Source organism: Phyllostomus hastatus, unplaced genomic scaffold (assembly GCF_019186645.2).
Source record: "Phyllostomus hastatus isolate PE091 unplaced genomic scaffold, TTU_PhHast_1.1 phas_scaffold_78, whole genome shotgun sequence".
NCBI lineage: Eukaryota > Metazoa > Chordata > Mammalia > Chiroptera > Phyllostomidae > Phyllostomus > Phyllostomus hastatus.
The window spans coordinates 104,957,261-104,970,456 of record NW_025334041.1 but is presented as its reverse complement, the minus strand read 5'-3'; the positions used below and the strand labels follow the sequence as shown (position 1 = coordinate 104,970,456).

Below are 13,196 nucleotides of genomic sequence, written 5' to 3'. Positions count from 1 at the left end.
GCCCTGTATTTATCATGCTTCTTTCTAAAGAAAAGTTCAAAGCTCTTTTCTGGACTTTGCCCTATTCATGCTCTTGGCATTGCTGCAAGGGAAGGGGAGGGGAGGGTGGGTGTTCGGGTGTCGCCCTCACAGTGGGGAAACGAGGCCGAGCAGGGAGGGAATGTGCCTGCTGCTTGAGACCAAGTGCAGAGAATAGCAGAGGTGTTGCCCGACTTGGAGGGACCGTGGGCGGCTTGCCCTGGGGGTGTGTGACCTGTGGCCCTGGCCCAGGGAGTGGGTGGCCTACTGGGGAGACTAGCACATGCCCTTGAACAATTCAGCCTCTTAGAGTTGATCAATAGTCAGCAGGTCAGGCTTGCAGGAGCCAAACAGGTCTGTTTGGTAGAGGCATTGTAGGAATTTAGCAGAGGGGCGCTCCCTGGTAGTCAGGGACACTTCCAGGAGGAGGTGTGCCTGAGCAAAGTCCCAAAGGATGGAAAAGAATCTGTATAGCTTGAGGGAAAGGGGAGACTGTTCCAGATAGGGGGCCTGTGTGAGCATAGGCAAAGGTAGAATATGTATTCACAAAAACCAAAAAGACCGTGAGGAAGGAGAATTTGGCTGTGCCACACTCCATTTCTCTTAGTTGGCTTCTGAGAGGGCAAGAGATCATGGGGAGTGTAGAGGCTTCCCCTGGGGTCTGTCTGTCACCAGGGTCTGATCTCCCCCCACGGAGTCAGAGGAAGCACCTCCCCTCGTGACAGAGGATGGCGTGGGGACCAGCATGACACCTCCAGGGAGCTTTGTGGACAGCACCGATGCTGTGTGGTGGGGACGGTGCCCAGAGCCTGGCCGAAGGGGAGGTGGGCCTGCGGAGCATAGAGGCGAAGACGGCAGGCTAGAGCAAGCAGCCTCAAAAGGTGGTGATCTTGTCCAAGGCCACGTAACTCTCGGGCAGGGCCAACCAGACGTCCTCGGGGCCCAAGCATCCCGGTGTGGGGTAAAGATCTGGGCACAAGGGACACCTGAAAAAGTAGGGCAAAGAGAACAGGTTTGAATTTAGGCGCTTGATTGGGCACTTTGCTTACCTGCTTCTGACAGAATGGGACTGTGGCCCAGCAGGCCTTCCCTCTCCTCCTCTCTCCTGGCCCGCACTGCCGACGTGGCCGCTCTCCCCCTGGAGGTCCTGCTTTTGTGTGGGGGCTTCAGCGTGGGCTCTTTCCAAGGTTTTCACCCGTTGTGTATTTGTGTGTGTGTACCCCCCAAATGATATCCGGTCCCATAGAACTTGGCCTGATATCGTTTGGGGGTGGGTGTACGTATATATATGAACAAGTGCCTGAACTCCTGAGTGCCAGCCTTGGGCTGAAGCCACTGGGGGCTGCAGGAGAGAAGACGGGGCCCAGTCTGCAAGCTGCCTGCAGCGTAGCTGGGTGCATAAGACACGCACGTGAAAGGGCTGGGGACTCATGAGAATTTCAGTAAGTAGGCCACAGACTGCAGGTGTGGAGAAAAGGCAGTCCTCAGCATGTGCTCAAGGGTCGGGGAAGGCTTTCTGGAGGAGGAGGTTTTTGAGCAGGGTCTTAGGCGAATTGTCATGGCACAGTGAGAGGGTGCCAGTGCTACCTGTTGGGGGTGGCAGCAGGGACCTCGGGCAGGAGCCTGCTGATGTGGCCCTTGTCCTTCCAGCCACGGTACCTATGTGAGGCCATGCTGATCCTGGGCAAGCTGCATTACGTGGAGGGCTCCTACCGAGAGGCCATCAGCATGTATGCTCGGGCCGGAATCGATGACATGTCCGTGGACACCAAGCCCCTGTATCAGATGCGGCTGCTGGCGGAGGCCTTTGTTGTCAAAGGTAGGTGTGGGTGCCGGCTGGGGTTCCCCAGCCCCACGCCCAGCACATTACACCCAGGCCCCCCTGGGCCGGGAGCAGACAGCAGCTGTAGGGCAGCAGCAGATGCTCAGGTGAGGGTGAGCCTGCTATGCCGATGTCCAAGATACATCACCCCTGGTAGTACCCAGGCACTGACCAGCCAGGTGGACACCAGTGGTGACCGGGCATCCCGGCTGCTGACGGGCACCAGGCTGGATGCCAGAGGACTCAGGTTCTCACCCTGGCTCTATCGATAACTAGCTGCCCACTATATGCCTTTGGGCGAATTACCTCTTCACCTTGTGTAGTTGCAGCTGACGTATTTGGAAGACGGGGTTGTGATACCTGCCCTCACTGGGTTACCATGACCAAGAGGAATCAGTTGTGTAACCAGGTTGAGAAAGGCTTGAACAATGTGCCATCCCTTGTCAGGCTGGTGCTGGTGGCTGACACTGGCTACACATCGGGGGCCTGATGGTATAGAGCGGTCTGTCACTTCCTAGGCTGGTCGGGTACCCGCTGTGAGCAGCCCAGGGACGTGGTACCAGGATCCAGTGACGGGCAGGGCAGAACCAGTTCCCGGGCGACAGGTGCGGGGGTGGAGACCCAGGCACACAGGGTCAGTGATATAGGGATTTCCTGGTATAGGAGGCTGCGGGTGGCCCGACTGGGGTAACAGTGGCATTGAGCTGGCCCCTGAAGGTGTTTTGCATTAGTAAAAGCCCTACGTCCACTTCTTGCTTCAGGCTCCTCCTCCTTGGATTCAAATTCCTGGGACACAGAGCCCGAGGCGTGGCCTCTGACGGCAGTGAGGTTCCGAGAGCCCTTCTGCCCAGGAATCATGAATGTTTGATCATCTCCCTATTTCAGCACAAACCAACCCCCATAGAAAAATTTAGAAGTGTGTGTAGACCTGTGGGGATTTGGTGTCTGGCATTGGCAGAGCATTTGTCATCCTCTTTCCATCACAGAGAGGGACGTTCTCCCCATCTCATATGTGGGGAAACTGAGGCTCAGAGAGGATATATACCTTATTCAAAGTTACCGAAAGATGCGAGCTGGAGCCAGGATAGGAGCCTCCACTCTGTGACGCTGGCCTTGGAATATGAGTCCCCAACTCCATTCCTCTGTCTCCCTTGGACACCTGTGCAGGGCACAGCCTCCTTGTCCCTGCTTGTCCACTGCTGGGGCCCTGGGGCCCTTTCCCCAGGGAGAGACTGTTCTCCCTATCCCAGGAAATCCACCGAGCATGTCACCCTGGACAGACCCAGCACCAGCCTGCGGAGGGGCAGGTGCCCATCTGGGGCAGTCCGGCCTGTGGGCTCTTCTCCCTTTGCGCTCTCATCCTCTCCTCTGGGCTCCTGGCACAGGCCCATCTTGGGGGTGGGCTTCATGTGGTGTTTGGCTCTTTCAGGCCTCTTGGAAACCACTTCTGCCTCAGACTTCCTGAACCTAACACCTTTCCTTGGGGGTCCTTTCCAGCACTTCTCTTCCTGTAGAACTGGCTCGGTGCCTACTGCTCCCTGTCTCCTGCTCTCTACTCTTTCCAGCACTCCTCCAGCTTCTTGGTGGTCAGAGGTGCTGCCGGGGAGGTAAGGAGCCGGGCGTGGGCTGCTCGGTCTTGCGCTGCGCCAGGTCCCCGCCCCTCACTGACTGCACGTGACCTCCCACTTGCCTGCTTCCTCTCTGCCTGTCCTCCCTTTCCTGTTACAGTGACTGTGCCCTGCTGCTTGGCATGCTGAGGTTCCCCTAACCCTGCGTGTGCTTGAGACCATGCATGCTGCCTCCAGATATGCATGATGTTTATTTCCCTAGGTTTGGGGGGACCCAGTGGGTCTCCCCACACAGAGACTAGGGGACGGGTATGGCTGGTCGTTGGTCCTGACTCCATTTATGAGCAGGAGGGTTGTATTAGTCAGTTTTATTTTTCTCAGTTCTTCAGGCTGGGAAGTTCAAGATCAAGATACCAGTAGGGGCAGTGTATGTGAGGGCCGTCTCCTTCCTTGGGTTGCAAGGCCCTGGCTGCCTTCTCACTGTGTCCTCACATGGCCTTGCCTGGATGTGTGGGCATGGGGAGATCCCTCTCTCTCTTCCTCTTCTTATAAAGCCACTAATTCCATCACAAGGCCCCTCCCTGGTGACCTCATCTAACCCTAATCGCCTCCCAGAGGCACCATCTCCAAATACCGATTCACTGGGGGGTTAGGGCTATAATGTATGAATGGGGGGGGCCACAAACATTCAGTGCAGAGAAAGGATAGTGGCAGCAGGAGCCCACAGAGTTCACAGGGCAATAATACTTCCTCAGCCCTCACTCCGTGCAGGTGTGCCCTCATTACATCCACACGGAACCCCCTGAGTGGGTGTTCTCTTCATTCCTACCTTACGGGCAAGGAGCTATGGTCAAAGAGGTAGAGGGGCTCGTGTGGATTTCACGAGACGTGGCAGGGTCAGGACTTGTACCCGGGCAGCCAGAGCTCCCAAACAGCCGTGGTCAGAATTTTAGACTGAGAGGAATCACAGAAATGATCTAGGTCAGTGCCTCGCATTGTAGATGAGGAAACCGAGGCTGACAAAAGTGAAGCGACTTACCCAGGATGTCAGGTAGCTGGCGTTTGCCCTGGAATGCTCCACCCTAGGCAGCTTCTCCGTTGCAGACTCTGCCAGGCCCCAGGTGCCTGCCTCGCCTGCTCACGAGCACTCCGCCCGGCCAGGCCCTTACACCACAGCTTATTTGCCACTCTGCATGGGATTCTGCTCTGTGGTTCCATCTGGTTCCGTGCAGTGGGCAAGGAGTTCTCAGGCACAGCTGGCTGGAAGACCAGGTGTGTGACCTGGGGGAGCTGAGCAGCCAGGCCTGGAGACTCGGTGGGGGCACCGAGCGGGCATCTCTGTTGTGAAGTTCCTGCTCTTGTTGAGGGGTAGGGAACAGGCTCTGCTGTTCTTCCCCTTAACCCTCCCCCACCCCCTGAAACATAAAAACTCTCAACTCGCCTGCTTTCCCCTTTAGTGCAGAGGGCTTGGCAGGGTGGCCCTCTGAGACCTCACTCACGGACTTAGCTTTCTTCTGGTGTGGGAGGGGCGGGGGCGGGCGTGGGGGGGGGCATGGATTGGACCAGAAGGTGTCTCCTGACTCTCCGGGAGGGTATTAGACACTGACATGGAGACAGGGAGAAGGGGCAGCGGTAGCAGCCTTGAGTTTCTCTTGCCTGAAACGCAGAGCCACTACATGCATGTTTGTACACACTGGATGGAGGGGTCCCTGACCTCCCTTCTGTCCGGGGAAGAGTGTTACTGTCCATGCCATACTTGTTCAGAAACAATGTCAAAACCACAGAGTTTTCACTAAGATAGAAAAATGAAATGGCTTCATGGGAAGACCTGTCATTCCCTGTTCGAGCGATTTGTGCCCAGCCCCCAGCACTCCCTGTCCCCGGCATTATAGTCACACCTGTGCTCAGACCTGGTCCTGCCAGGAGTAGAGAACTGGATTTTAGGGCCTCCAAGTGGCACCCAGCAGGTGGGCAGGGCCCCATCAGAGCCTCTGGCTTTGGAGGAAGAACTGCCTCTTCCCAGGTCCTGCTTCAGCAGGTTCACTCGTCTGCCACTCTGTAATGGGCCTGCCCCGTGGCCAGCTGCTCCCAAGTCACCTGTCTGCCCTGGGCAGAGCCAAGGGCCCTCTCTGTGCGGTCAGAATCCCCTGTTCAGTCCTTCATTCCCCGAGTGTCCTTTTCCCGAGTCCCTCTGGTGTACCTGACTTCAGTGGTGGGCCCAGAAGTGGGCTGTGGACCCTTCCTTCTGGAACCTGAGGGTCCTTTGGGGGAGAGGGACAGCACTATGGCATGGGCACCCCCCAGGAGTTTGATGGAAATGCAGACTCTCAGGCCCCGCCCCCAGACGTTTTGGATCAAAACCTGCATATCACCTTCATTTCCCAGTGATGTGAATGCGCTTTCCAGTTTGAGAAACATTGCCCTGGAACTCTTGTTTAATAAATATTTGTTGACTGGCGAATTCACCTTCAGCTTATCCCTGTAAGATGGGAGTAGTTGTTCCGCCTACTCTACGGATGAAGACACTGAGGCACGTCCGGTCGTGCTGCCCGTGTGTAGCAGACCTTGGACTGGCGGCCAGGTGGTTGTCTCCCCAGCTTGTGTCCTGTCTGTGACAGAGGAGCCCACCAGAGGGTGATGAGGAGCAGTTATAGGTACCTCCGAGATGGGTTCGTGCAGGCAAGGAAGATGCAGCAGGTGCAGGAATGCAGAGAAAGAGAGGTTCCTGGTGCTTAGTGCAGAGCCTGGGGGCGGGCCAGGCAGGGCAGTGCATTTGGGCACCATGGCTCTGTCCCTGAGGGTAACCGAGAAGGGGCCCTCACTGGACCCTGTGGAAAAAGGGAACTCGAGCATCTCCCCGCCTCCTCCGGCCCCCACTCTCCCATGGGTCTGCTTAGTGCAGAAGCTGCCCAAGGCTCTGGTGTCCGTGGGCAAGTTGTCTAGAAAATTTGCTTTTATATGCCAGCATCAGTCACCTTGGTTCAGAATGGGGAGCCTGCCCCCTCCTACCCTATTCCCCTGGCCCTGCAGGAGCCCCACTGTGACTTCGGCCAGCCCCCGGCCCCGGGCCAGCCATATCAGCCCAGGGGACGGCCCTGGGGAATAGGGCTCCTCACCCATTCCAGGTGCAGAAGATAGAGGGGGCATCCCACCACCATTCTGGTTTGTTGCAGGGAAACACTTCCATTTACTTTGTATTAAAAGAAACTACCTAGCCCTGACTGGTATGGCTCAGTGGGTTGGGCATTGTTCCACAAACTGAAAGGTCTCTGGTTTAATTCTCGGTCAGGGCACATGCCTGGGTTGCAGGCCAGGTCCCTTGTTGGGGAGTGTGTGAGAGGCAACCGATCGATGTTTCTCTCATTCATTGATGCTTCTCTCCCTCTCTTTCTCCCTCCCTTCCCCTCTCTCTAAAAATAAATAAATAAAATCTTTAGAAAAACCAATCCAGGATAATTGGGTTTCGAGGCTTTTCTCAGAAGGCCTGAGTGCTGTCCGCTCTCACGAAGCCCGCAGCAGAACCTCCGTGTTTGACTTTGTGTGCTCGTGGCTGTCCGCCCCGCCTCGCCACTGCACTCGGAGCCCCACAAGGACGGTGGTCGTTTCTTCGGCACCCCCGGTTTCCTCTCCCTCCTTGCCCTCCTGAAGCCCCATACTCCAGCCCAGTGAGGTCTGCTGCTAGTGCACAGCATGGTCCACAAAGTTCTGCTCCTTCACCTCTTTTGAGCCACTGTCCTCGCATGTAGAAAGCCCAACATTCCCTTGGACACAGCTTGGTGCCTCCGCCTTCCCTTGGTGGTTCAGCCCACCGCATTCTCTCCCCGCTCCAGTCTCACTGGACCTTGGCCCGGAGTGTCTCCCCAGTCACAGGCCAGTCAGCGTGTTCCTCCTGCCGGGGGCCTGGCCTTTTATAGTTGAGCCCTTTGAGGTCCCTAGCCCAGCTGCCACAGGAGACAGTAAAATTTGCCAGGGAAGTAGAATTCAGCAAGTGTCTACCAGGGACACCGAGATGAGCACTTCAGGTTGCTTCCCGTGAGGGAGGCAGGCAGGTGAGCAGAGCCCGCAGCTGGTGTGAAGTGGCTCTGGGACAGCAGCTGCGCAGGGGGAGGGGCTGAGTGCAGAGGCAGCACCGATGAGTCACGAGCTCCCTGGTGCCACCCTTTCCAGCACAGGCTCTGCACCCGTAGGCCACGGTGCCAGTGCAGTGGACACTCGAACACCCCACAGACGACCGGTCTGCAGCTCGTTACCATGTCCTGCTAGGGCAGGACAGGGGGCCTGCCGCCTGACTGTGGCACCCTGGCCATGTGGCTGCCCCCAGTTCTGCGCTGTGGGGAGCTCTGCCTTGACACCTGAGGGGGGCATTTGTGAAGTCCCCTCTGGGGCTGCAGTTCCTCGGCAGCCCACTTCCGAATGCACCTGGGGATGGCCCTGTGGGTTGAGGTCTGGGGTCTGTCTGCCTCTGCAGCTCCCTGGAGCTCCCCAGTGATACGCCTTTGGGCATTTGGCATTGGATCATCTCCGTGATGAGAAACTAGAGTCAAAGACTGTGTTGACCCAGGGTTCTTGGATCTCGATCCAGGCCTGGAAGTTTCTTTCTCTCAGCAGCAGACCCCAGACTCCTGTCAGTGCCCCCAGCCCTCAGCGTGATGGGCAAACCGTCGGCTAGGCCGGGGTGTGCACGCCCCTGGCCCCTCAGGTTGTAAAGCAGCCGGTGAGAACCACGGGAGCAGAGAGTGTCCGGCCCTGATTCTGACTTGTCCCTCAGCTACGTTGAATTGTCATCCACAGGGAGAAAGGGACCTTTAGCAAAGCTGCATCATTCAGAGGGGCTACCAGGAGTGAAGCTTGCCCACTTTTGTGGGCCCCACAAAAATACCCAACATAGGCTAATGCCCTGGAATGTTTCACCAGGTGCCTTAAAGCTCCAGCTTCCATGGCCCAAGGTCCTACCTCAAAACAAAATAGGCTGCATTTTAACTGGTGCTGCTGTGCTGTATCTGGAATTCCAATTTCGTATCTGGGAGATGGCAAAGTCCTCACTCCCAAACCTGACCTCCACTCAGCCAGTCCTCCTGTACTCCAGAAACTGTCCCCTCTGACATTATGCTTCTGGGGTCAGTTTCCGTATCGCCAGACTTATGGTTGTAATGACAAAAGTGCAACTCTGACTATCTGGAAAAGCAACAACCAAAGGGGGAGAGACCAGAAATTGACGTGCTCCTGTAACTATTGAGTCATTGGGGTAGGAGGCATCAGGCATGGCTGGGTCCAGAGGCTGTGTGTTGAGGGCTTTCTCCGCAGCTCCAGGTTTACGTGGTCCTGCAGCACAGCACTCAGCCTGGGACTGCTGCCTCGGGGCTCGGTCCCCTGGGCCTGGTTTGGTCTCCTGCCCACCCTTGAATGGGTTACAGTGGCCTGCAGCTCGGCTGCTGGGTGGGTGTCGAGGTGGGATTTCCTCTCCTGAATCTTGTGCACCGAGGTTGAGGGATGGCTCCTCATAGGAAAATTGAGGTGCTGCTACCAGAGTAGGGGAAAGGTTTGGGGAGAAGAACCTCAGGGCCCAGGCAGAACTGGCTCACCTCAGGTTACACCGGTAGTAACGAGGTCAGGATCTGAACTCGGCTCGCTCTGGCTCTGGCTCTGGGCTCATCCAGGGAGTAGTGGTTTGATCAGACCCCTGAGTTGCAGAGAGGGAAGTGAGCGAGACACAGTGAGTGTGGAGCCTTCCTGGGTGGGCTGGGAGGTGAGCCTGACCTTAAGGAGGGATCACCCGCAGGTGAGTGTGAGGGGTGCCTTCCGGTAGAGTCCAAAGGGAAGCGGAGGTGACTTGTTTAAAGGTGGGGTGTAATCACACCTTCCTGGGACTAAGGGGGTGCACGTGTAGGAGTGAGTGGGGCATAAGGGGCACAGAAAGCCCGGCAGTACTGCTCAGGGTGCCCCTTTCTGCCAGTGTTCTAGAACTTCAGCCCCAGCTACCCCACTGTGACTGGTGTGGCCCAGCCTGTTTCACCTAAAACAGGGCCACCCTGTTAGTCAGCACTGTGTCTGGGTCTGTCTGGGGCAGAGGGGTCTGGGCCCTAGACCCCAGGACCAGGCCTTTGTGGGTGCAGGGCGACAGGCTGTCCTCTTTTCTGTTGGTCTGAACTCTAAGGGGTATGCCCGGCTTTGTTAGACATGCAGATGCTTCAGGGCCTGCACTTCTGACATCGAAAGCCTTTTCCAGTTCATCCCCCAAAACCCCAGTACCATGATCCACCTCTCACAGGCCTATTCTGTGGCGAAGGCTTCCTCCTGTCCTCACACCTGCTGTGTCACTTCCATTTCTGGCACTAATTCAATGCGGTAGTGATGACCCCCTCACCTCCCGCCCCATGTCCAGTGTGAGTCCTGGTGCAAGCCTAATTTGGGCTCACTGTGACCCCACAAATGGGCTGCAAGCCCCTTAAAAACCGGTTGTGCCCCACATTTCAGCCTAGCCACCCCTTTTCCCCTTGCGCACAGCCCAGCACCAGGGAGGCCGCTGTCCGAGCTCTGCTTGCCCGCTGGCTGCCCGGTCAGCCATCAGCCTGGCTGTGCAGAAAAACGGCCCTGTCCACCCAAAGTACTGCAGTGAAATGCTGAACTGTGGCAGTGCTGTGAAAAGTCAAAATGTAAAAAACACTAGGCAGCTGTGAGAATTATGATCTTGAAATTCTCCTCTCCTCTCCCCTCAAGGTTTTTTTTTCTTTTTCAGTTCTCTTTCAGTGGGTGCAACCCCGGCTCTTCTGTTCTCACCTGGGATTTCGTGGCTTCTAAAACTTTTAAAACTAAGAGAAAGAGCACCAGGCCTCCCCTAGGACAGGATATGGTGGCAGATTTGGTTCTGGTTTTTATTTTTAGTCCTGGTATGGCAGGAATTAGCTGTTTGTTTTGGTTTCCTTCTCAAAGGGGTGTGGCCGGCTTGCCTGGCGGGGAAGCAGGTCAGCACTCGTGGTTCTGCAGCCCTGGCCCCAGACTGTGGTCCGGGAAGCGGGAACCTGGCTTCTGGCTGCAGAGGCATGAGCAGGCGCTGCTGGGGCATCTTGGAAGGAGGTGGATGTGTTCCTTGTGTCCACACCGAGCCTGAATTGCATGCCTTCCTGGGCTGCGGGATACAACACGGCAAGATGGTGAACAGAATCACAGGAGGGGACACCACGGGGCTGCAGGAGAAGAGGTTGGGGTGGCCTCCCTGTATCTCTTGCTGGCAGCCTCTCCTCCACGGTGGGAGGCCTCGCAGAGAGTGGTCGGTGGGCGTGAGGAGTGTGGAGCGGGTTTGAGGGGTACATTGGAGACTCTGGCTTTGACACTAGGGTAGACAGCTATAACTGACTCAACCACCAGTGGGAAAGGTGAGCCACCGTGGGCTGGCCAGAAGCTTGAGCTTTGGGAACCCCTGGATGACCTGAGCGTAAGGAAAGACAGCTGGAGCCTTGGCCAGGAGGACAGACAGAACTGAAGCCAGAAGACCTGGATCTGGTCTGGACTTTGCCGCTTTTCGCTAACTGGTGTTGGAAAGAACCTCTTCTCCCTGAATTAGATTTTTCATGTGTCGTTCTAGGGAAGGGCCCAACCCCGACCTAAGAGGTCATTGTGAGCATCACCTGAAAATGTTTTCTAAAAGCATATGTTCTGCGCTTTATAATACCACCTGATTTAATTTCCACGGCCGCCCTACAAGGTAGCCGTTGCTAGTAGGTAACCCCAACTTGCGTTTGGGAAAACTTCACTCTCTGCAAACATTTTGAGGTAGGCATCCTTCCAGTTATTTTTTTTTCTATAGGTATGAGTGTGTGTGTGTGTGCACGTGTGCAACAAAAATAAGTTCATACAATTACATTTTTTAAAGTTAGTACTTTTATGAACCAGTTTCCAGCACACACCTGTATCACCACAGCAAGCATTTCATTGTCAGGTCTGTTGTCATTGAGCAAACTTGTTCCCTGTGAGTGGGCCTGTAGGTTAAATCTCATTTTTTTTTTTGCCATTATAAACAGTGCTGCAGTGGGTATATTTGAACCTAAATTTTTGCATGTGAGGGGTGACCCCCCCAAAACTAGACTTTACTTATAAAAAATGGTGTATTCTTACATGTTTAAATTTCAGTCGCCTTCAAAGTACTCTCCATTTGATGCAATACACCTATGGAGATGGTTTTTCCACTGTTCACAACAGTTTTTGAACTTGTCGATTTTGATGCCTTTTAGTGCTTCTGCCATTTTTTGTTTTACCTCTTCCACATCGGCAAAACATTTCCCTTAGAGGACTCTTTTAATCAGGGGAAGCAAAAAAAAAGTCACTTGGGGCACAATTGGGTGGATAAGGAGGATGGGACAGTGGGTCATGCCAATTTTTGCTCGAAAACTGCTGAACACTCAGTGCAGAGTGGGCAGATGCACTTGTAAATCACCCATCATGAAGTGGGCAAATGTGTTGAAAAGTCTCCAAACAAATCCACCTGAGCCGAAGGCAGCCTCTCACAACAACACCAGCTGGTACACAGATACAAACGGGTCCCTAGAACACTCACCCAGCAGGGAAGCCTGTATTGTACTACAAGGGGCCCGCCCTGCAGAAGATAATTCTGGGGTTTTTTGCCCCCCGCCCTTGTACATCATTAATTTAAGATAAATTCCATGAAGTGGAGTTACTGCATCAAAGTGTATGCAGTTTTTGGAGACTTTGAGAGAAGTCAATTTGCCTACTTTAAAAAAATTTTTTCCATTGGTAAAATATACAGAACATAAAATTTATCATCTTAACCACTTAGAAAGGTGTTTTGTTGTGGTAAAATACATATAACATAAACCTTACTATATTAACCATTTTTAAGGATACAGTTCAGTTAACTACATTTACATTGTGCAGCCAATCTCCAGAACCCTTCACCTTGCGAGAGTGAAACTCCGTACCCTTTAAATAACTCCCCATTCCCCCCACTAAGCACCTGGCGACCACCATCCTGCTTTCTGTCTCTATGAGTTTGACCACCAGATACCTCATGGAAAATGGAATCACAGAGTATTTGTCTTTTTTTGATTGCTCATTTCATTTAGCATAATGGACGTAGATTTATCCATGTTGTCACATAAGACAGGACTTCCTTCTTTTTTAGGCTGAATAGTATTCCACTGTGTGCCCGTACCGCATTTTATTTATCCATCCACCTACCAATGGGCACTTGGGATGCTTCTACCTTTTGGCTGTTATGAATAATGCTGCTATAAACACGAGTGTGCAAATATCTCTTCTAGACCTCCTTTTCACTTCTTTGGGGTATATATCCAGAAGTGGAGTTGCTGGGTCACATGTAATTCTATTTTTTTTTTTTAGGAACTACCAGGCTGTTTTTCACAGCAACTGAACCATTTTACATTCCCACAGTTGCCAGCTTTTGCATGTGATTTATGAGGGTTCTTCCCTACCTGGCCTTGAGGCTTCCTCCCTAGGGGCTGAAGCAGTGACTTGCTTTTCTTCCTCTCCCCACCCTACCCCAACCTGGGATTCCCAGCTCTAGGCTTAGCCCTCCATGGGTGCCCTGGGCTCTTGGATCAGCTGGGAAGGCAAGAGGGAGGGGGTCCACCCCTCTGGAAAGTTCCATTGCAGAGGAAGCACTGTGCCCTCCACCTCTGCATCCAGGGATTCCAGGGTGGGGCTTCTTGGAAGGGTAGCTGTCTGGGCTGTGATGAGTCATCCCAGAAGGAGGAGGCTGGCACCAGCCTGAGTGTTGAGCCCCCGACTGTGCCAGGGTCAGCTTGCCTCCACAC

The 13,196-nt window shown here is 54.4% G+C and overlaps 1 protein-coding gene across 1 annotated transcript in view; it reads left to right on the top strand.

Annotated features, from left to right (window-relative positions):
- TTC7A (tetratricopeptide repeat domain 7A) overlaps positions 1-13,196 on the top strand; it is a 112,758-nt gene that overhangs the window by 11,931 nt on the left and 87,631 nt on the right. The window contains exon 3 of the mRNA XM_045828874.1: positions 1,669-1,837. Within this exon, the coding sequence (XP_045684830.1) occupies positions 1,669-1,837 (169 nt within the window). The remainder of the gene's footprint in view (positions 1-1,668; positions 1,838-13,196) is intronic.